Genomic DNA, 21,758 nt, shown 5'->3' with positions numbered 1-21,758 from the left:
TAAACAAATATGACAAAGAAATAAATTATGAGTTACTGCTGAGTCAAAGCTACATATTTTACACTTTTGACAGATTCTCCAAATTACTTTGTAGAGAGGTTTTTTTTCAACTCTCAAAAAAAAAATGATCAAGAAGAGCCTTTGTCATGTGTATCAAGAAAATTAGATATTAAAGTTTGGATTTAGATTAATATTTCAGATAGAAATGGCATTTCTTTATAGATTTAATTTTTCTTCGTCTACTGACAGTGGAGAATTCTCTCTAATGCCATTAAAAGGCACTGAAAGGTATTTCCAATTTTGAACTGTCTATTCACCTCTATGGCTAATTACTCTACTTGGCTGTTTGTCTGGTTTTCTCAATAACTAGCCGCTCTCTGTACACTGACAAGATCTATCATGTTGTGGAATGAGTTTTTCTTGATTAGCAAACATTTCATATACAGCTAGATTGTTTTTCAAAGCAGCACTTTTATTTTATTTTCTCAGTTTAGTAATTTTAAGCTTTTATTTTATTCTTTTCTTCTGCTTTCCTTTGACTTAATTGTAGGTTTGAGTTTTCCTAATTTCTTAGTTGGATGCCTGACTCAATTACTTTGTTTATTTGGAGGGTTTTTTTTTGAGTAAATATTTACAGCTCTGAATAACCTCTTAAAATATTATGTAAATTTGTATTTCCTCCACTCATTTCCCACATCCACTGATATGAGTGAGGAATACAGCCTTGAAATTCAGGGCAAATTCCTCACTTTCAGAGGCATTTTGCCAGAACTTGGTGAAATACATAATAATTATAACCATTAATGAAGTAATACATGATATTTCAATACAATGTATATATTATGTATATAATATGCAATGTTTAAATCAAGTTCAACATAACTCTCTTCAAATTTATCATTTATATGGTGAAAAGCTTCAAAACACTTTCTTTCAACTTTATGAAACATACAGTATATTATTGTTTTTTGTTTTTGTTTTTCAAGACAGGGTTTCTCTGTGTAGCCCTGGTTGGCCTTGAACTCACAGCGATCTGCCTGCCTTTGCCTTCCAAGTGCTGGGACTGCAGGTGTGTGCCACCACCATACCAGTATATTATTGCTAACATGAGAGATACTGCGGCCTAACACCGCACCAGGATTTCTCCTTCCTAACTGTAACTTAGTACTCACTGGTCAGTCTTCCACACCCGAGATGCTCCCCTCTATCTGTAGCCCTGATAAACACCACTCCAGTTGCATAAAGCCAGCTCTTTGAATTTCCACATCGTGTGGTACTCATCTTAACAGTATTGTATTATATGCATAATATGTATTATATTATCATATTTTCTTTCATTCCTTCATCAGTTAATGAACACTCAGGCCATTTCCATTATTTGGCAAAGTTGATTCATGCTGCAGGGAACACGGGGGGGGGGGGGCATGTATCTCTTCCATGCGCTTACTTCACGTTTTTAGTTGATAACTAGTAGAAGGATTAATGCAGCATATGCTAGTGTACTTCTGGTCTTCTGAAGATCCTTGGTAATATTTTCCAAAATGATTTTCCTAACTTACACTCTCACCTTAAGTGTGCTTTGCACAACAGCCCTTCTGCATGAGATAACAGGCTGCCATTACTAATTTTAAGATGCATCTGAACCTGTGCATTATATATGGAGTCTAATTTTAGGAAAAACTACAGCTCATGCTTGTTTTTCTTGTTCTCTTTATTACTACTCTATAGTTTCCAAAAGAACAAAGGGAAAATATGTATCATATAGCTGTATTCATATAAAAAAATCATATGAATCTGCTTTACATTTCAACATGTCCTCATAAGTTTACTTATATAGATGGTCTAACAATTACTTTATAGATGATACACTCAAGGCCATATTTGTGCTATGAATAGAAAATCTTGCCTTTCAACTTGGATAAGAATTTCAAAATGACAATCTTTTAATCTCTCTCAGGCCTCTTCCACTTCTTTTATCATCCTTCAAATATTGGCAGGGTAATTAAGAGATATATAAACTCACTACTGAAAAATCATGTCCTTTCATTTACACACACACACACACACACACACACACACACACACACACACCAACAACAACAACAAAAGCAACTAATATCAACACCATTTAAGGAAGTTTTAAGTAAGATTACAAATACAATACCACTAAGAAAAATATATTGGTCACCAAGACTTGCTTTAAATTTGGGGACTAACTGGTTTTTCTCTGAGACTCGGATAGTAAAGGATAGCATCCCCATCTAGTTCTGAAGATCAAATCTAGGGCTCCACAGCAAGACAGCTGTAGCAAGCTGACTTGCCTACAGTGGTGGGGCTGACAGTAATGATAACTTGAATTTACCATAAGATTCTCTATTTTCTTTGTTCAAACCTAAGGCCCACATGGAGACTTATATATTTCTGATGTATTCCTATAGATCAGTGTGTAATTTTTGTGTGTGTTTTTCTACTCTCAAAAGGCTTAATTGATTGATTTTTTTTTTTTTAAGGAATGGAACTGATTTTGAAGGAGCTGAGAGATCACTTAGTGGTCAAGAGTGGTTCTAGACTCCCTTACATAGGACCTCAGTTTGGTTCTCAACACTCATGTGAGGTGGGTCACAGTCACCTTTAACTCCAGCTCCAGGGGATCAGACACCTTTGTGCTCCATGGGCATTTGCATTCACACGCACCTATTCCCACACAAAGACATACACATAATTAGAAATAATAAAAATCAAACTTTAAATTAAGTAGAAGTGTAAACAGTGTGTATTCTAGTTCAGAAATTTTCCCCAAACTGGATTTTAACAGCTATAAATAAAATCTGACATATTTAATTATATCATTTTTCAAGAGTTAAAAAAAAATAGCTGCTTTCCTTTCAAATTTTAAACACATACCAACTTTTAAAACTCCCATCTAAATGACAGCTAAAAGAATTAACTACAAACCTACAGATAGCTTCAAAACAACAGTAGACAAGCATGGAATTTACAACTATATATTTGGATGGCTACATCAATTTTTAAAAAGCCCCTTAAAATTCATTATTATTAAAAATGAATTTTCTGTTTCAAGACACTCACTATGAAACCCGCTAAATTTGATGCTGTTTCTGCTCAAAGTAAATGTCTTAAGTTATTCAACAAACAACTGGCATTTAAAAAATATATGCTTAGTTATTAAGTTAATCCATCACTGTGCATTTCCCAGACTCCTCCTTGTACAGATATTTCCAGTACCCTGGTCCCTACAGTTTATGCCAGAGTGAACAGCATTCTTTCCCAGAGAACATAAATATATATGTTCATACACTACATACCTACATTCATACACACATGTGCGCGCGCGCACACACACACACACACACACATACACACACACACACACTGAGGATAACCATCTACAAAACATACCTACAGACCAACCAAACACTCTCATGGGTTGGTGTCCATGCTAAATTGCTAATCATTTTACTGCTACCCCTACATAACTACCTAGTTAGCTCTTTTATTTTCACACCTATACCTGAACTACACCAAGAAACCTTATTTGATCATAATATTTAAGCCAAGCCAGGTGTGGTATTGTCTTTAATCTGACACTGGGGAGGTAGAGCTATAGGACCAGGAGTTTAAGTTCATTCTCAGCCACACAGTGAGTTCAAGGCCAACCTGTCTCCAATCATCAAAAATTAAAATTTAAGTATTTTTTAAAATGAAAAGCAGTAGCTATTGCTTTCCATATAACACAGAGCCCCACAGCACCTAATCCGTGCCTTGGCCACATTAGCACAGACCCTGTTACCTCTTTACTCTTTGATTTTTGGAGCATTTATTCATGACATTCAAAATGCTGCTAAGCATAGAGTGCATAAGAAATAAACATCTATTAAGTGAATACTGAACCATGTGCATTTTCCAGTATTCTCATTATTCAAATGAAAAATTATCTCTAAAAGCTACCCAATGGATCTTAATAAATTAAGAAATAGGGGTATAGACTTAGGAAAAAGGAAGTCCCTCTGGTTTCACAAAAAAGCTAAACTAAGAAAACCTCAACATACTAAAACCTGTGTCATAACCACTATATAAGATAATCTTAGATAGCAACATTGGGAGAGGTGGCTACCCTAACAAATAAAGCTTGGCTGAAGATCAGAGGGCAAAGCCAGCCACTAGTTAGTCATTGAGATCAGGCAGTGGTGGCACACACCTTTAATCCCAGCACTGGGAGGCAGAGGCAGATAGATCTCTGTGAGTTCAAGGCCACTCTGAGCTACATAAGACTGATCCAGTCTAAAAGAGAAACAGAGCCAGACAGTTGTGACACACACACCTTTAATCCTGGCACTAGGGAGGTTGAGACAGGAAGGGATATGGCTGGGCAGAGAAAGGGATATAAGGTGTGAAAAGACAACAGTCGGAGCCCTTCGAGGCTGAGGATTTCCTAGAGGTAAGAACTAGTGGCTGCTGCTCTACTTCTCTGATCTTTCAGCATTTACCCTGATATCTGGCTCTGGGTTTTATTAAGACCAATTAGAATTCATGCTACAGGGTACCTTAGCAGAGCAGACAGAAAGCCATCTGAGTTATCTGAAACAACGCAAAGCCCCCACCTTCCAGCCTTCCTCTGCCCTCAGGAATGGCTCTTTACAAAGCCCCCACCTTCCAGCCTTCCTCTGCCCTCAGGAATAGCTCTTTGCTTGCATTGATCCCTCAGGCTGCTACCATAGCCTCTCTTCTGGAGACGAGGTAGTACTTTCAGTCATGAGAAATTCATTACCTTCTCAACATATCTGCCTATAAGATTTTGGCAATCCACACTAAAGTCTGGAAAACAGCCACAGTCACCTGATTCTGCCAGGAGGCAAGCATGTACCTAAGGCCCAAGAAGCAGCTCTCTGCCTGACTGACATGCATTTATTCATGACACTTGAGTATTGAAGACCACTGGGAGAATTTCTCCCAGTAAAAGCTATATTGTAAGAAATACTAGCTTTACTCAATAAAGTAACTTCTGAAGTGCCATTTAAATGTCAAATTAGGTGAATTCTTACTTATAATTCTTATTTATATTTTCTCAAATTCTACATTGCATCACAAATTCCAGCTCTGCGAATATTAATTTCATGATCTGCCTTTTTACAGACTTAATAGGTTTGAATATGTGGATATCTCTTTCCAATTTAGCATTTTATCAAAGGAGAAGACTTACTTTTCTTGAATCCACATTCACATTCCTTAAAATAAACAGTTCTAGCTTCTACTAAAGTCTGGGCTCTAATCTGTGTGGTTAACAACATGTATTCAAATCCCAGCATTGCCTCTATCAGTTATGTTCTCTTCAGCAGGTCCTTCACCATACAAAACAATAGCTCCTCATTCATCATCCTATATGATGTTAAAAGCAACAATACTGTAGAGAGCTACTAACAAAACATATCCCATAGCAATATGGGAGGGTTACAGAAGATAATGCACATGAAAATGTCAGCCAAGGCTGGGGACATGCCTCCATGGCTGAGTGCTTGCTAGGTTCTCAGAAGGCTCTGGACTCAATCCCCAGCACTGGAAAGGAAGAGGATGAAGGTATAAGTATTCCTTGAAACTCCTAGGGATTAAGTGGTGGAGTCAATCTTTTAACATTTACTGATGCTTACTCTTGTCTAGCCCTCTTCCAGGTACTAGGAAGACACAGATACTGAGTCAAATACAATGTTTGTAGCCAGAAGTTTTCCTGGTCCCACCCAGCTCGCAGCCACTCAGACCCAAATAAACACATAGACGCTTATATTAATTAAGACTGTTTGGCCTAATGGCTCAGGCTTCTTGCTAGCTAGATCTTACACTTAAATTAACCCATAATTCTTATTTATGTTTAGCCACATGGCTTGGTACCTTTTTCTAGTTCTGTCTTTACATCTTGCTTCTCGTGTCAGCAGCAGCTGGCAGCGTCTCCTGATTCAGCCTTTCACTTCCCAGCAGCCTATACATGTTTTTGTGTTTAAGTCTCTATTAGTTTTCTACAGGGAATCACGACCAGGCCTAACATTGAATTTGAAGACTCCAGAAAGATGGTGGGGCCCCACGACAACAGTTACACATGGAAAGTAATAATACCACTAAGCTGACAAACATCACCCACAGATCAGCTTTGGACTACAAACTGCTCAGAGCAATTTTGAGATGGGTAGCTAAGGTGATCCAGTTTCACAGACTACTTGAACAAGGACTTGAGATAAGCCCTCAACTTTGGCATTATGCAGAGACTGGACAACAAATGATATAGCTACCTTTTCTAGAACTTGACAATTAACCCAAAATTTTTCTTTTCAGAATCCTCTAAAGATGTCTTTGCCTGCAACCAGCAGGAAGCAATTTTAAGAACACAACACCCACATTCCCAAAAAGGTAGTGTGAGGTGGGTGGTTTTTGGTCTTTCAATGGGTTTTGGGTTTGGGATAATTTTCATTGCTTAGGAGGGTTGGTTACAAGTTGTTGTTGTTAATGGTTAAAAAAAGAGCTAAGCAAAGGAGATTAGATTTAAGGTTCTTGTTTGAAAAAAAAAAAAGATATATAGAAATGATAGAATAGAGGGTAGATTCCTGAATCTACTCTGAAAAGAAAAGAGAAGATATAGATAGGATATAGATAAAAAGATAATTATTGAACCTACTTTTAAAAGACAATTACTAGTTTTAAATACTTTACATTGGATTGGATTTTTGTATGTTGTATACAAATTATATATATTGAAATTGAGATTGTTAGAAAATGCTATAAGTATTTTTCTAATCTTCTTCAAGATATTGTACTTATACAGTTCACTTAATAATGTAATGCAATTTGCTAATCCTTGAATGTTATTATTACCAACTATTAGGATATGAAGAAATGAAAGTTAGTAGTTAGACATTATAATAGAACTTGTAGTCATATTAGGTATGTTTTCAAGGTCGAGCAGATGTATTTTAGAGAGACAGGTCATCTTCAAACCTTTCAGAGATCTACAGAATATGGCATTTAAAATGTTTCAATAACTTAGAATTTTTTTCTTTTTTTATGACTATGAGACATGTCAGCTCATGGCAACACCAATCTACTTCAGAGAAGATATGGGTATTGAAGAAACTGCATATGGAGTTAACTTTCATTGTGGCAAAAGTTAGCCACGGGACAACAAAGTGTCCTTCAATCAACAGGACCAAATGGACAGACAGGACATGAAACAAAGGACTACTGATTCTTGCCAAGACAAGTGTGGTTGTGGCTTTAGCAACAGGCATCCTCTGAGGCCAGGACAATATGGTACCATCACTGAAGTGGCCTTTGCAATCCAGAAAAGGTACAGTGCCCCTTTCTTTGAAGGCAGCTGAACAGGCAGTGGACCGATGGCTTCTGGTGTACAGTGGAACAGTAGCTGAAACAGTTATTCTTGAAAGAGTAACTAGGCTAACAGAGTCTAACCTCTCAATGATAGACTGGCATTTAATAAAAGAGATGAAGCCACCCACAAGCTGAGAAGAATGGGATGTGGAGAAGAACAGGATGCCGAGATGAAGCCACCCACAAGCCAAGAAGAATGGACAGCTGAATTCCAAAAACATCAACAATTTCCAGAATTTAAAATCCTGAATCATGACAGGACACTAGTGGAATTCGGGTTTATCTGGTACATAGACAACTTGCACCGAATATGAGGTCGAAATGTAGGCCTTGTGTACATCCTACTTCACAAATGAGTCTGTCAGATACACTAAGCCTATACACTGAAGATGATGCCCCAACGTTGTGGAGAAACCTCAGGTGACTGTCCAGGCAGCTGGCTGTTTCTGTCAACTCACATTTTTTTTTGGAAATCGCTTGTTTACACTTCCTGTTGTATTAGGTAATATTATTTCCTTCTTGGGTCTCTGAGGGAGTTGAAGATTAGATAGTTATGGTTATAGTTATATTGAGTTGAAGATTAGATAGTTATAGTTAGTTGAAGATTAGACAGTTATAGTTATACTTTTTCCTTGTTAAGAATTTCAGAAAAGAAACTCACTAAAGAGGTGTAAGTGTATAAATTTGAAAGATAGTATAAGATAGTTCTCTGTTAGTAATATAAGTTAGGATACAAAGTGATTCAGGTACATTACTTACCAAGTAGAATAGATAATGGAATATTTTCTCTGAGTCTGTCAAATACAAATGGACTAGACTTTGTTGAGGTATTTATTGCTTGCATATATTGTATATAGTTATTGTAATTATTGTATATAGTTTTTCTTATATTAATTATATACTTTTTTCTTTTTACTAGAATAAAAGGGGGAATGTGGGGATATTTATTTGTGCTGAAATGTGATTTTATCTGTATGTTATTAAATAAAGTTTGCCTGGAGATCAGAGGTCACATGGTGAGGTCACATAGCGAGCCATAAGCAGAAGTCTGGCGGTGGTAGCACACGCCCTTAATCCGATCACATGGCAGGCAGAGTATCTGTGTGGTCAAAGACACAGCCAAGCGTGGTAACACAAGCCTTTAATCCCAGTACCAACCATAGAGACCTGGAGGTCTGTATAGACAGGCAGTGACGAGGAAGTCACGTGGCTGGGCTAAGAGCCAATGAGAAAGCAGAACAGAAAGGCAATAAAAACACAGGTTACACAGGAAGAAGCTCTCTCTTTGGAGGTGACAGCAGCAATGTGGTAAGATAAGGTAGTCGTGGCTCTTTGCTAGTTCTCTGATCTCTTTGGTTGTTACCTCTGTGTTTGGCTCTATGTTTCTTATTTAATAAGACTGTTTAGAAATTCGTCTACAAATGCTGGCCTTACAGAACTTGCACTGTGCTTGAGGTAGAGAAAACATTTAAACGAAGAAAGAACAGGCCATGGACGCCCACTAGGTTTGCTGCTTTAAGATAACAATTACGGGTGATCAAACAGTTCTACTTAGAACAATACTTCCCCTGTCCTAAATTCCCACACAGGGTCTGTGAGGCAGTACAGGAAAAAACAGTCAGCAGGTGAGGAGCAGATGGTTAAGGCACCCATTCAGTAATAGCATTATTAAGCTGTAAAAATCAGGCAATTCCCCCATTCTGGTTGTCTAGTTTCCCTGCACTTGTGAGTAAATACAAAGAATAAAGATTGAAAACTATTTTAGTTACTGCAGGCATTAGAGTAATAAAATTATATTTTCATGAATAAGAGAATGGGAAACAAAAATTGCTCCTAAAGCAAAATAACATTCTCTATGTAGGCTAAAAATAAAGTCTAGAAAGATGAAACTTAGATATTTTATATCTAATTTTAGATGACATATTATATGGTCAAATATATTAACTTCTTACACAATTTAAATCAAGAAATAGATTCAGTAATAAGAGTACAAATAACTTTTCAAAGGAAGATATATGGTAATAATACCACCACAACAAAATCCATATCAATTTGTTCTCCACTCAGAATTGAAAATTGTCCTTCATAACCTCTGTATTACAATTATCTTTAAAATGAGTAACATGATTTTTTGAACCAAGTGTGTAACAATGTTTACAAATAAACAGATACTAATGTGCATATTTCAACTACTAGGACTTTATATCAGGTTAATGGGTGGATAAGCTTTAAGTTTTTGCCTCATAAAACAATCATATATAGCTCTTTAACCTTCTACGGCTTCTAGCATTCACTTATTTGCACAGCTACTGCTATAAAATGATGGGATAATCAACCCCAAAGTATTAGAGATCTGACAGAAAAATAAAAATTGACCATGTAATAGTCTAGAGAACCTAATCCATTACCTAAGTTCATTTCATGGAAATTTTTATATAGTGAGGGGTGTAATTTTATTTGAAATTATATATTTCTCCTCAGGTCCAGATCTGCAAGTTAATTTCTATCATGAATTTGATCTCTAACGTGGTTCTGACTAAGCCTACAGATTGTGCAAATATTCAGTTGGTTTGTGAAGCTAAGAATCAAGATATGTAAAAGAGGTTTATTTTGTGTTCACGTGACATGGGTAACTAACTGTATGTTACTAAATTGAGGTTGATTCATCATAGGATATACTGGGACTGAAGTTCACACTATCAAGTGTGTAATTAAGAACACAAAACTTGTCATCTAACTGGAGAAGCCGGGGTATAGAGGAGACACTAAAGGTAACCTCAGGCTTGTGGGTTCTGGGAAGCTGGGTGTAGGGAGGGAAGAACAAACTGGAATTAGATGTTATGAGAAGAGTTTGAAGTGAAAATTGGGGGGAGGGCGACACTGTAGGGACAACACTGGATTAGAACTACAATTCACTTTTTATTAACAAATTAATGGTAAAGTCATGAGATTGACCACTCTAAACAGACATTATTTTCTAGGCTAACAAGGAAAATCACCATAACTTTTAAATTTTTCAAATTATATCAGCATTCTTGGGACTGTCACTTCAATTAGAAGCTGCCCTTCAGATCTATAAAAATCAAATGATACATGTCACCTACCAATTATAATGTCTTTCCCATTTCGACACCATTCTTCATGTTGCACAGCCCTCAAAGGAAAGGGCTCCTGCCATCCCCAACCCAAGTGTTAAAAGGCTCAACGAGACCACTGGTGCACTGTCGTCGAGGTCCCTCAGGTGCTACCTGAACCACACCGACATGCCCATTCCTACAACAGGCCCATTCCTACAACAGGCCCATTCCTACAACATGCCCGTTCCTACAAGATGCCCGTTCCTACAAGATGCCCGTTCCTACAACAGGCCCATTCCTACAACAGGCCCATTCCTACAACAGGCCCATTCCTACAACAGGCCCATTCCTACAACAGGCCCATTCCTACAACAGGCCTATTCCTACAACAGGCCCATTCCTACAACAGGCCCATTCCTAACCTCGCACGTCTCTCGGCACATGAAAGAATTGTTTTGTGATAGATCTTAGGGGTAAAAATGGCCTAAAGCGACCTTTGACCTGGCTGCCCGGAAAGTTATGCTTTCTGAGAGGAGCAGCGTAGCTTTAAGCTGTCCCGAACTTGCACTGCACTGCACACCTCACACTCCTACCTAAAATTCTGACTTAATTCCTAATTGCTAGACATGTTCTTTGATGTGTTCATCTTCAAATCTTTTGCTAGACCCTTTCAAAGCATGAATCTCACATCTCTCAAGATGAAGTGGGAAAGGAAGAAATGAGACCATTTGTAGCCTACCTAGCAAATCCTCAGAAGGCAGGCAATGGATCTTAGTAAAATTAAGGAGGTCTAGAGTTCAGCTCTGCCCAGAGTTACTGGTATTCACAGAAGTGATTTGTCTCTGGCATTAACACATAACTTTAAAAACTTTCTTCAGTGTGAGAAACGCTAACAAGCATTCTTTAAAAAAAAAAAACAGCAGCGTGGCATACCTTAGGAATAGGATTCAGCAGAACCACCCCAGACTTCTTGGTGATGACCTGTTTGGTTGAGAAGTGGTGATCTATAAGTTGAGGGATGTTTGAAAACCCAGTGCCCTCAAATCGATACAGATTCTGGAGGGAGAACAACAAAACAGAATTATTAGGAGTCACTGTTTCAGAAAAAGCATCTTCAACCATGAGTTAAGTTCTATTTAAGGAGGGCTGTCAGTGCACAGCGACACAAATACATTTAACAACCCTGAACTACACACTTGTTAGATAGTGAAAATTAAAAGTAGACGGGAAAATGAAACTCTAGTCTACCGCCCAATCTTTTGACAGAAAAAAATTCAAAATACACAGGACACATCATTATTATAGTAAGAGAAGCTAACAGAACTGAACCGCACTTTACTAATGTGATGATCAAGTGAACAAGACAAGTGCCCACTCAAGTTCAGGCACAAGAAAGATGTTTGCACGTATCTCCCTGTGTGCTCCATTCAATAAACTTTCAGTACCAAAAACACTGTCAAAAGTTTGAGGAAGCCTAGTAAAACAATAAATATCTTAATGTCTAAAGTCATTTCTTATTTGCTAATCTAATGGGTTTTTCTACAGCAGGACTTCAAGGTAGTATTGACTATAAAAAAATAAAGGTCCAAACATCATTCACACAAGAAATGAAGATAAAGAAATAAAGAGTATCGGTGCTAATGCTTTTGAAATCAGCAAGCTCCGAGCTTAGCACCTTTTTAGAAGAATTATTTTGTTATTTTAAATGTATGTGCCATGTGAGTATACGCCATGTGTGTGGATGCCCATGGAGACCAGAGCTGGCTAAATTTCCAGGCAGTTGTGAGACTAACTGAACTTTGTCCTCCACAAGAACAGCACATTCTCCTAATGGCTGAGCCATCTCTTCAGCCCCCTATCTTAGCACATTCATATTTCCTGTCACTGGGTAAGGAGCACATTCTTACACCCTGTCATGTTGTTCCTGGCTTTCCTATTTAAACAGACCCATAATTAGGTGTAAGAATGGGCAGCAGGAAATAGAGAAGTAGCCCACTGACCACACTTCTCAATGCCGGAAGAACTGCAATGCAATGTATTAAAAACTCCTGTGTGGTTCTTCCTTAGGCTTAACTGTAACACATAGGAAGTGTGCAGATACAAATGTAAATATGCATTTTAAGATAACTATTAAGAAATACAACTTTCCAACTTCATAAAACCAGGCAGGAAAAGCAGGAGTGACTGCTATAGGCTGAGAAGGAGAACATGAGAGAAACAGCAAGAAGTTGGATAAAACAGACTAAAACCCCACTGGAGAGGCGGAATATGTTCTCCTGTTCCACAGCACAGTGCAGTAGAGATGAAAATGTAAAATGTCACAGAAGTGCAGCATGCACTAATAACACCAACCCCAAAAACATTTCAGACAAATATGATTTCTACATTTTTCTTCCAATTTACTCTTAACGCAGCAATTAGGGTCTAGTGTCCCTAAGGATCACTCCTTTGTATGCTAATCTGAGCTCACTACTGTCTGTCTACCTCATCTCCCTCCACTCCTTCTCCTTGGCTCATTAGTCTCCAAGCACTGACATTACCTTCCTGTTCTAAAACATGATATGCACTCCTTCCTCAGAGAGGTGTGTTGGTTTGCTGCATGAATTAATTCATAAGACAGACAGCTCCACAGGTAATATCTCCTTTCCCGACTTCTTCTCCCAGCTTTCATTAAATATCTTTTCTGTGAAGTTAACTCTGGCCACCTACACAATATACGATCTCCACTTTCACACCCCAATTTAACTTCTCACCTCCTTTTCCTTATTGACATAATTCTCCTTACAATATATGACTATTACCTTTCTGACCCTATCATCACATATATTTTACTTATTCTTAAAGGTGTATGTGTGTGTGTGTGTGTGTGTGTGTGTGTGTGTGTGTGTGTACCCACAGAGATCAGAAAAGGGTGTTAGATTCCCTCAAGCTGGAGTTACAGGTTGTGAGACATTTAGCATGGATGCTGAGAGAATCCAACTCGGATATTCTGGAAGCCATCTCTCCAGCCCCAATTTTCCCTTTTTTTAATTATCTATCTCCCTTCTTGAGTGCAGACATATTAGGCAACACATTTGTTCATTTCCTCCTCAGCATCACAGCCCTATGGTCTAGTATAATCTGTGGCATATACAGGCTGTAGAAATAGACATCTGTGAATGACACGAAATGCAGTAAGTGTTGTAAAGGAGACAAGACAGTCTACAAACAGACAAAGGAAAGTCCACACACTCATGAGCACGAGACATTAAAGTACAATGTTTAATAATAAGTAATAAGTAATGAAGCTCATACAGAATGAAACTAGAAATCAACCCTGCTATAAACCTCAGAGTAGTTACTGCCTTGTCCTAATGATGACTTCATGATTACTATATAATGGGAAAAAATTCCAGCTACACAAGGATAAGCCACAAATTCAGAACTGTTATACAAAAAATGTGTTGGCTTTTTATTGCACATTAAGACTCAGAGCATGAATTTAAAATGTGCTTTAAAGAGCCTGGAGACTGCAGCAATAAAGCTAAGTAATTCAGAGATTTAATCACCTCAAAGTGAACTTGATACATGATCAATATCTTCTCTCTCCATTTCTTAATTTAAAAAGCATGTTATTGACCAAAGCTTTGGGCATATATGAACTACAATGTGATGCTTTCACTCACGGCTGTGAAAGGGAACAAATTACTCAGGAAGTAGCATAGCCACAACTCTAAACTTTGCTCATTTTGTTACGGTGAGAACGTCAAAATTCTTCTAACTATTTTGACATACATAATGAATTATTGTTAATTATGTTCTAGTGACCATGCCATGAAAACCAGGACTTATTCCTATTTATAGGAATAACACTGGACCACTGGACCTGTTGACTGGCCTCTAGCGTTTTCCCTCTCCCTACTCTTTCAGCTTCTGTAGTGACGACTCAGCTCTGGGCTGCCACACAGCAAGCGTCTTCTACTTGAATTGTTTCACATAATAACACGATCCCAGCACATCCATGCTGCTGGCTATGGCAGGATTTCAAAGGTATTTGTGGCTGAACAGTACGCCATGGTGCCCACGCAATGCCATCTCTTCTTCATCCAGCTACTGGACATTTAGGTTGATTTCACACTCTGACTACTCTGAATAGCGTAGGGTAAACAATGGAGATGTATCTTTTTTACAGGTCCATTTCAGATATGATCCAAGGAATGGGGTTTCTGGATCATGTCATTCTGTGCTCAGGTTTCTGAGGAAGCTCCACACTTATCTCCATAATGGCTATGCTAATTAACATTCCCCCACAAAGATGCAGACGTTTCTTCATTTCCTCACAGCCTTGGCTTCATTTGTCTTCTGAAAAACAGACATTCTCACAGGAACAACGGGCTGCCTCAGTGGTTTTAATTTATATGGTTAGAGATGTTGAACATCTTTCGTGAATGTCTGTCACCATTTGTACTTCTAAGAAAAAAAAAATTCTATTGAAGAAATGCTACTGTGAAAGGGTGAGACTCATGGGGTCACACCCCGGGACAAGAAACTCCAGGCAAAGAGTCACTGGTGAGAGGGAGATCAGCCACTCCCAGGGATGAGCCCTCTAAAAGGCCATTCATTAGAAAGTGGTCAGCCCCCAAACCACATACACAAAGATACCAAGAAGACTTAGCAGGTGGTATTTACGTACCTGTGCATACACAAAGACATATACATGTAAAATAATAACAATGGGGAAAAAGAGGCTATCGATTTGAGAATGGAGGCAACATGGAAGGAGAAGACTTGGAAGGGTCTGGAGGGAAGGGGGAAAGTGATGTGATTGTATATATGTGTGTGTGTGTATGTATATATATTTTTTTTTCAAGACAGGGTTTATATTCTTAATAAATTTTATAAAAAATAGAAAATTGCTCTAAAGTCTATTCATCTATTCAGACAATTCTTTTTTTAAATTGGTTTATTTAGTTTTGTGCTATTGAGCCACTTGAATTCCTATGTACTGTGGAAATAACCCCTTCAGCTGTACGGTTTGCAAATGCTTTCTTGACTCTGTTAAACCGCCTCTTTACTCTGCTGATGGCTTCCTTTCAACGCAGAGGCTTTTCTAGTTTGATGTGAATGCAGCAAACAAGGTTTTGTTGGCCATATTTGGAGACGTATCTAAAAAACCACTTCCCAGGTCAGTATCTTAAAGCATTTCCCCTGGTTTCCTCTGGTAGTTTCATGAGTCATGATTTCATGTGTAGGCTTTACTAGATTTTTATTTGATATCTGTAATGATGAGAGAAAGTGGTCTCACTCTTATGCATACAGTCATCTAATTTCCCCAACACCACTTCCCTAACAGAGCCATTGTGAATTCTTGGCTCTGACAAAAATCAGCTGGTCACAATGAGTGGGCTGGTTTCTACCTCTCTATTCTGCTCACTGAACTACAGTTCTGTTTTTAATGTCCTTTGATGACAACTTCCTTGTACATTTCTGGGTCTGGTTATGATGCCTCCAGCTTCTCGCTCAAGATTGTTTTGGCTATTCAGGTTTATCTATAGTCTCTTATGAACTCTGAGATTATTTATTGTAATTCTTTGTTGATGAGTCTGCATAACATACGGGGACATTTGAACTATATTGACTTTTCCATACATACAGGGTATCTTTGTATTTACTTGTATGTTTTTCAGTATTCTTCATCCATGTTTTATAGTTTTCATTTCCTTTCACTTCTCTGTTAAATTTGTGGCTAGTGTTTATAGCTGTTCAAAGTGGGATTGCTATTTTCATTTTTTTTGGGGGGGGGGTCAGGTAGCTTTCTCAGCATATAGAAATATGATCACTTGGTCTCAGCCTTTCAGCTAAGACCAAGCACATGCAGAAATACAAATGTGTTTTGAGTGCTGATTTTGGATCCTTGATTTTATAAAATTTACTGGTTCCAACAGTTTTTTGTTCTTAAGTCTTTTTAGAATTCACTGTGCATGAGACCAGTTCACCTTTTAACAAGGGCAGTTTGCTTTTTTCTTCATTATTCTGGATTCCCTTATTTTTTTCTCCTGCCAATTGGTCTGGCGAGGACTTAACAGTACTATGTTGACAAAAGGCAATGACACTGGGCATCCTTGTCTTGTTCTAGACTTCAGAAGGATGCTTTCCATTATTTCTCCATCCCGTATGGCATTAGCTGTGGGTTTGTCATAAATGACTCTCTTGAGTTACAATAGTCTTTCCACCCTGAATTGTGTAGGGTATTATACCATGAATGAATTTTGAATTTTGTAAAATGCTTTCTAAGTGCCTACTTAAATTTCCCTATGTTTTTTGTGTTTGACTCTGTTGATACATCAGCTATTTTACACTGAAGCATTCTTGCATCTCAGGAATGAATCATTTGATCACAGTGAATGATCTTTTATAATGTGCCATGAAATGTAGTTTCCTAGCATTTTATTTAACATTTTATGTCTATGTTCATAAGCAGTATTGGCCTATAAATTTCTTCTGAGATTGTTCCTTTTCTGTTATAGGTATGCATAAGTTTTTAAGGATTCCTTCTTTTTTAATTTTTTAAAATACTTTGAGAAAACTGGTACTAGTTCTTTAAATATTTGTAGATCTTATAAGGAATGCATAAAGTGTTAGGCTTTTCTTTGATTACTTTGAAAAAGTGATACAACAGTAATTTTACTATTAAAATTATTTTATTGTCATTTTTAATAAATGTAATCATTTATTACTGATTCAATCTCAGAGCTCTTTATTAGTCTCTTTATGTTTTAGATTTCTAGGCCAGTATGGTAGGCCACAGCTCTAATTCCAGCACTATGGAGTTGGAGACAGAAAAATCCCAAGTTCATGGCTAGCCTGAGTTACATAGTAAGACTGTCTAAAACAACTGGGGGAAAAAAGGTTTCACATGTATTTTTCAAATTTGGTAACCTGCATGCCACAGAATTTATCTGCTCTTCTAGACTTTCTTTTTATTCATGTTTGGAGAAGGGCACCGTTCCGGTGTGAGGCAGAGGGCAATTTCCAGGAGTTAGTTCTCTTTCCAGCATGTGAGTCCCAAGGCTTGGTGGCAAGTGCCTTGAGCAGCTGAGCGATCTCACCAGCCCTCTGGTACTTTCCATGTGTTGTTAGACTTGTTCCCAGGCCTTTCGGATGATCCGTTGTTCTCTGGTGGTGTCAGCTGCAATGTCTTACCCTCATCTCCGATACTGAGTGTTGTTCTTCATTTAGTTAAAGGCTTATTAAGTTTATCCTTTCCAAAAGCCACTATACAACATTTGTCTTTTTGTATTTCTCAAGTATTTCACATACCCCTGCTCTGACGTGTAACATTGCCTTCTACTGATTTGGTTCTTCTTTTTCTAGTTCCTTAGGAAGCACCCCAAGGTCTCCAGCTGAAATCTTGCTGGATGTTGGCACTAGTTGCTAAGGGTTTTCCTTTGAGAATGGTGTTTGTCATAGTCTATAAGTTTTAGTGTAATGTATTTCCATTTCTATTTACCTCAGGAATCTTATATTTCTCATTTAATGTTTTCAGTGATTTGTTTCTTCAAGAGTATTTGATTTCCATGTATCTAATGCTGTTTCCAGGGTTTTACCTATTGTTGATTTCTAGATTTATTCCACAGTGGTCAGAAAAGACATTTTGATTTTTTTAGTTGCTAATTTTTTTGTAGCCCAACATATGGTTTGTTCTGGAAAATGCTCAGCGTGCAGTTGAGAAGAATGCTTAAACAATTGCTGCTAGATGAAATGCTCAAAAATGTCTTAGGTCCATTGCTGACTCCTTTGTTCCTTTTGTTGATTTTCTAGTTAGATTATCTGGTCACTAACAAATGCTGGGTACTGAATTCTGCTCTTATTATGTTACAGTCTATCTTTCCTTTACGATTTATTAGTATCTCTTTTATATATTTATCTACCTACTAAATTTCACATGCTAAATATCACCTCTAATTTTTTATTGTTGCTGACTCATATGTTTAGGCCTCACATAATACTGAATAAATATTTCCTGAATGAATGAATAAGAGAATAAACAATGCCATTATAGGAAGATTTTCACCAAAGTTTTATTTTAAAATATTTATCATTTTATTTTGAATTTATCAGTGCCTGTTAATCTAAACTTCATGGTTCAGTCAACCCTAAGTTCAAACTGATATGTATACAAGTTACTAAATCCCTAAAATCCTATAGGTTCTGCTTCTGATCATGGCTTACTCTTTCTCTAAGGTAATTAATATTACTCTTGTGCCTCAACAGAAACTTAAATCCTGTGGACAGGCATTTTCAAATGAAAGCCATTTGAAACAATGGAGTGAAAATAAGAAAAACAGGCAACAATTCTTCCATCTGCCAAAGAAATTGCCATTATAAATTTCTCAATCAGTAAAAGCAAAAATGCCAAAATTACTATTCAGCCCTTTAGTGCTTAATAAGGACAACATTAACAGGGAGTGGTGTGCAACACTTGGAGACCCGAGTTTGATTCCCCACAACCCACGCAGAGGGAGAAGGAGAGAAATGACACCTGAGAGCTGTCGTCTGACCTCCAGGCATGTGTGCCCTCCCCCCATCACACAATGATCATAAGCAACGTTTCAAAGAAAGCAGTTTAACAATTCCAAATCTCAAAAAATAAATTAGCCTTAGGATAAATAATGTGAATATGCTGTTCATATGTCTTATCATTTTCTATTTATTGCTTATTAATACCAATAGGTATTATAGAAAAAACAGAAAAAGATCAATAATATTGAATCATAAACTCACCACCCTGAATTGAAGAATTTCATTCACACTAGTCAATAAAATAAATGATAGTTTGAAACTAGTTAAAGAGGTGCCTTCAAAAGTACACATCTCATAATCTCGAGTTTTACTACAGGAAGAAAACACACAGCATTTACATTACTTTTGTTTTAATTTAAAATACGTTAATACTCAAATTCAACATTTTAGATATTTACATTTAAATTTAATGTTATTGATTTTTAAATATGATATTATTTTAATCCATTTTGGAGCATCATACTTATGGAACTGAGGAAAAATTCAATTGTTTACTTTTTGTTTTTTTGTTTTTTGTTTTTTTTTGTTTTTTTGAGACAGGGCTTCTCTGTGTAGCTTTGGAGCCTTTCCTGGAACTCACTCTGTAGCCCAGGCTGGCCTCAAACTCACAGAGATCCTCCTGCCTCTGTCTCCTGAGTGCTGGGATTAAAGGTGTGCGCCACCACCGCCCGGCTGAAAAATTCAACTGTTAAACTTACTGTGTGTCAAGCATTTCTTATCAACCATCCACCATTACACTTCAAGCATACCAAAATGGATTCCATCAATAATCACATATGAACTAGCCTGGGAACATACATCGACAAACTGTATGATGAAGTGTCTCCTCTGTCCATCTGAGTACACAGAAAGGACATATTCACCGGGTTTCCCATGGCTCTCTCGCACCAAGAAGTCTCCTTGCTGCCTCAGTAGCTCTTGGGCCTCTATCCTGGGGATTGCGCCATGGTACCAGTCATGCTCCGCCAGGGGCTTCTCACTCATAGAGGTCACATCAGAGAGCTGCACAAATGTTTTAAAGACCGAGTTAGAAAAATAAAATCTTATTTTGTCCTAATAAAATTCACTGCAAGTAAAAACACTTCTTACATACGCTCTGCCTTCATCGGCCAATTAAAAATCAAATGATGAGTCTGACATTTTCACAATTATTAAAGAAAATATCCCCTGGAGCACTGGGGCTGAGGTTTAGCACAAATACATAGCTTTCAATACTTTCTATCATGCACAGGAACATTGCCATGTAAGGTTAACAGTCCTATTCTTATTGCCCTTACCATAAAATAAATCTATGTAATAATATTCATCAATCAAAGGGAATATAAAAAGCATTTTCAGAGAAATTTATCACAGACACATTAAACACGTTTCATTCATTGAATTAATTAACTCCAGACCACTCCGACTGCGCACTGTACCTAACAGTAGGTAGGGATGGGTCTCGGCTTCCGCCTGGAGCTGCCTGGCTAAGCTCTTCTAACTCACTCCTCTACCTCACCTCTGCTAAGCCATTGCTCTGTCACAGGGCTGGGCTTGGTTTTGCAAAGCTATGGCCGATAGAGCCCTGGGTGCAAGAGCATCCAAAAAAAAAAAAAAAAAAAAAATGAGCAGTGTGAGAAAGCAACACATGTGGGGGCGATTACAAGCTATGAAACGGAAAGGAAAGCAAGTCGCCTACTGTTTTAGGAGAACACACGCTCAAACCAAAGAGTGGAAATAAGCAAGAGCTAGCCACACTGCCCTGAAAATCCTGAAATTAGGGGTAGATGAAATCAGACATGTTATGTTCACAAGGAAGTTCTGTTGTGTTCTATTCATCCACAAGAACAAAACTGCCCTGTACTGCTGGGGTATGGTAGCATGTATGTATTTTGGAGTATGGTAGCATGTCCTTGGAAAGAACCACACACACACACACTCCTTCATGGCTGGAAAAAGCTGAGTACATACTTCCACCAAGGAGCCCAAATTAGCCTTTCCTCCTCATAGTCATTTATCTCATGCACTTTGTCCTAGAAAAGGAAAGCTGACTAAGAAGATAAATAAAAGGCAAACATACAAATATGAGGATTTATAGGCTAATATTATGAACTTTATGATAAGTAGGTAGTAAATGAAAACTAATTCTGAAGATAGCCTTCATTAATCTGTACCACTGAAGAGGTCTAAAAATCCAACATGCTATTACCCAAAACTCATCTTATTGCTATAAAAAGAAAATGTCCCAAATAGGCCTCAAGCATGCTGTACATTTTGATGATTGTTCTTCCATTTATGTCACCTAAATTTTAAAAATATGTATATGATATGACAATTTTTATGGCAATTTTTCTTAAGTATAGCAAGCTTTTATTTCTTTTAGTGTTAGCAACAATGAAAATAATAATATATAACAAATCAACCACCAGCAATCAAGCAAAGGATACTACATTTAAAAGTGAGTGTGAAAGCTGCCCAAAGCTCTTCGTGAACTGATACCAAGAGCTGGTAATTTTTAAGGAAGGTAATCAGGAAAAGTAGATATTTGTTTCCCATATTTATCACAATATATAAAAATATGGCAAATCCAGCTTTGTTTTTTGCTGTAGTAGGAACCTGTTGCTCAGTCTTTCCAACAGCAGAAGTACCCAAAGATGAGGAATCCACATTATGTCATTCTCTAAGGGTCTTCCTGACAGAAAGGCGGCAGAAGCAAGGATGCCCAAGTCTGTTCTCTCTCCCTAGTCA

At 37.6% G+C, this 21,758-nt stretch overlaps 1 protein-coding gene across 6 annotated transcripts in view; it reads right to left on the bottom strand.

Moving 5' to 3' along the window:
• The window catches only part of Fer (FER tyrosine kinase), a 324,556-nt gene that overhangs the window by 160,750 nt on the left and 142,048 nt on the right, over window positions 1-21,758 (bottom strand). For all 6 annotated transcript variants that reach the window (XM_059277953.1, XM_059277955.1, XM_059277954.1 and 3 more), the window contains 2 exons: window positions 19,830-20,033; window positions 11,403-11,525 (listed from right to left, as the gene is read on the bottom strand). In XM_059277953.1, the coding sequence (XP_059133936.1) occupies window positions 11,403-11,525; window positions 19,830-20,033 (327 nt within the window). The remainder of the gene's footprint in view (window positions 1-11,402; window positions 11,526-19,829; window positions 20,034-21,758) is intronic.

The sequence above is a fragment of the Peromyscus eremicus genome, chromosome 13, assembly GCF_949786415.1.
Source record: "Peromyscus eremicus chromosome 13, PerEre_H2_v1, whole genome shotgun sequence".
Classification (NCBI taxonomy): Eukaryota; Metazoa; Chordata; class Mammalia; order Rodentia; family Cricetidae; genus Peromyscus; species Peromyscus eremicus.
Note: the sequence above shows the minus strand (reverse complement) of the source record. Positions and strands in the feature narration are given on the sequence as shown.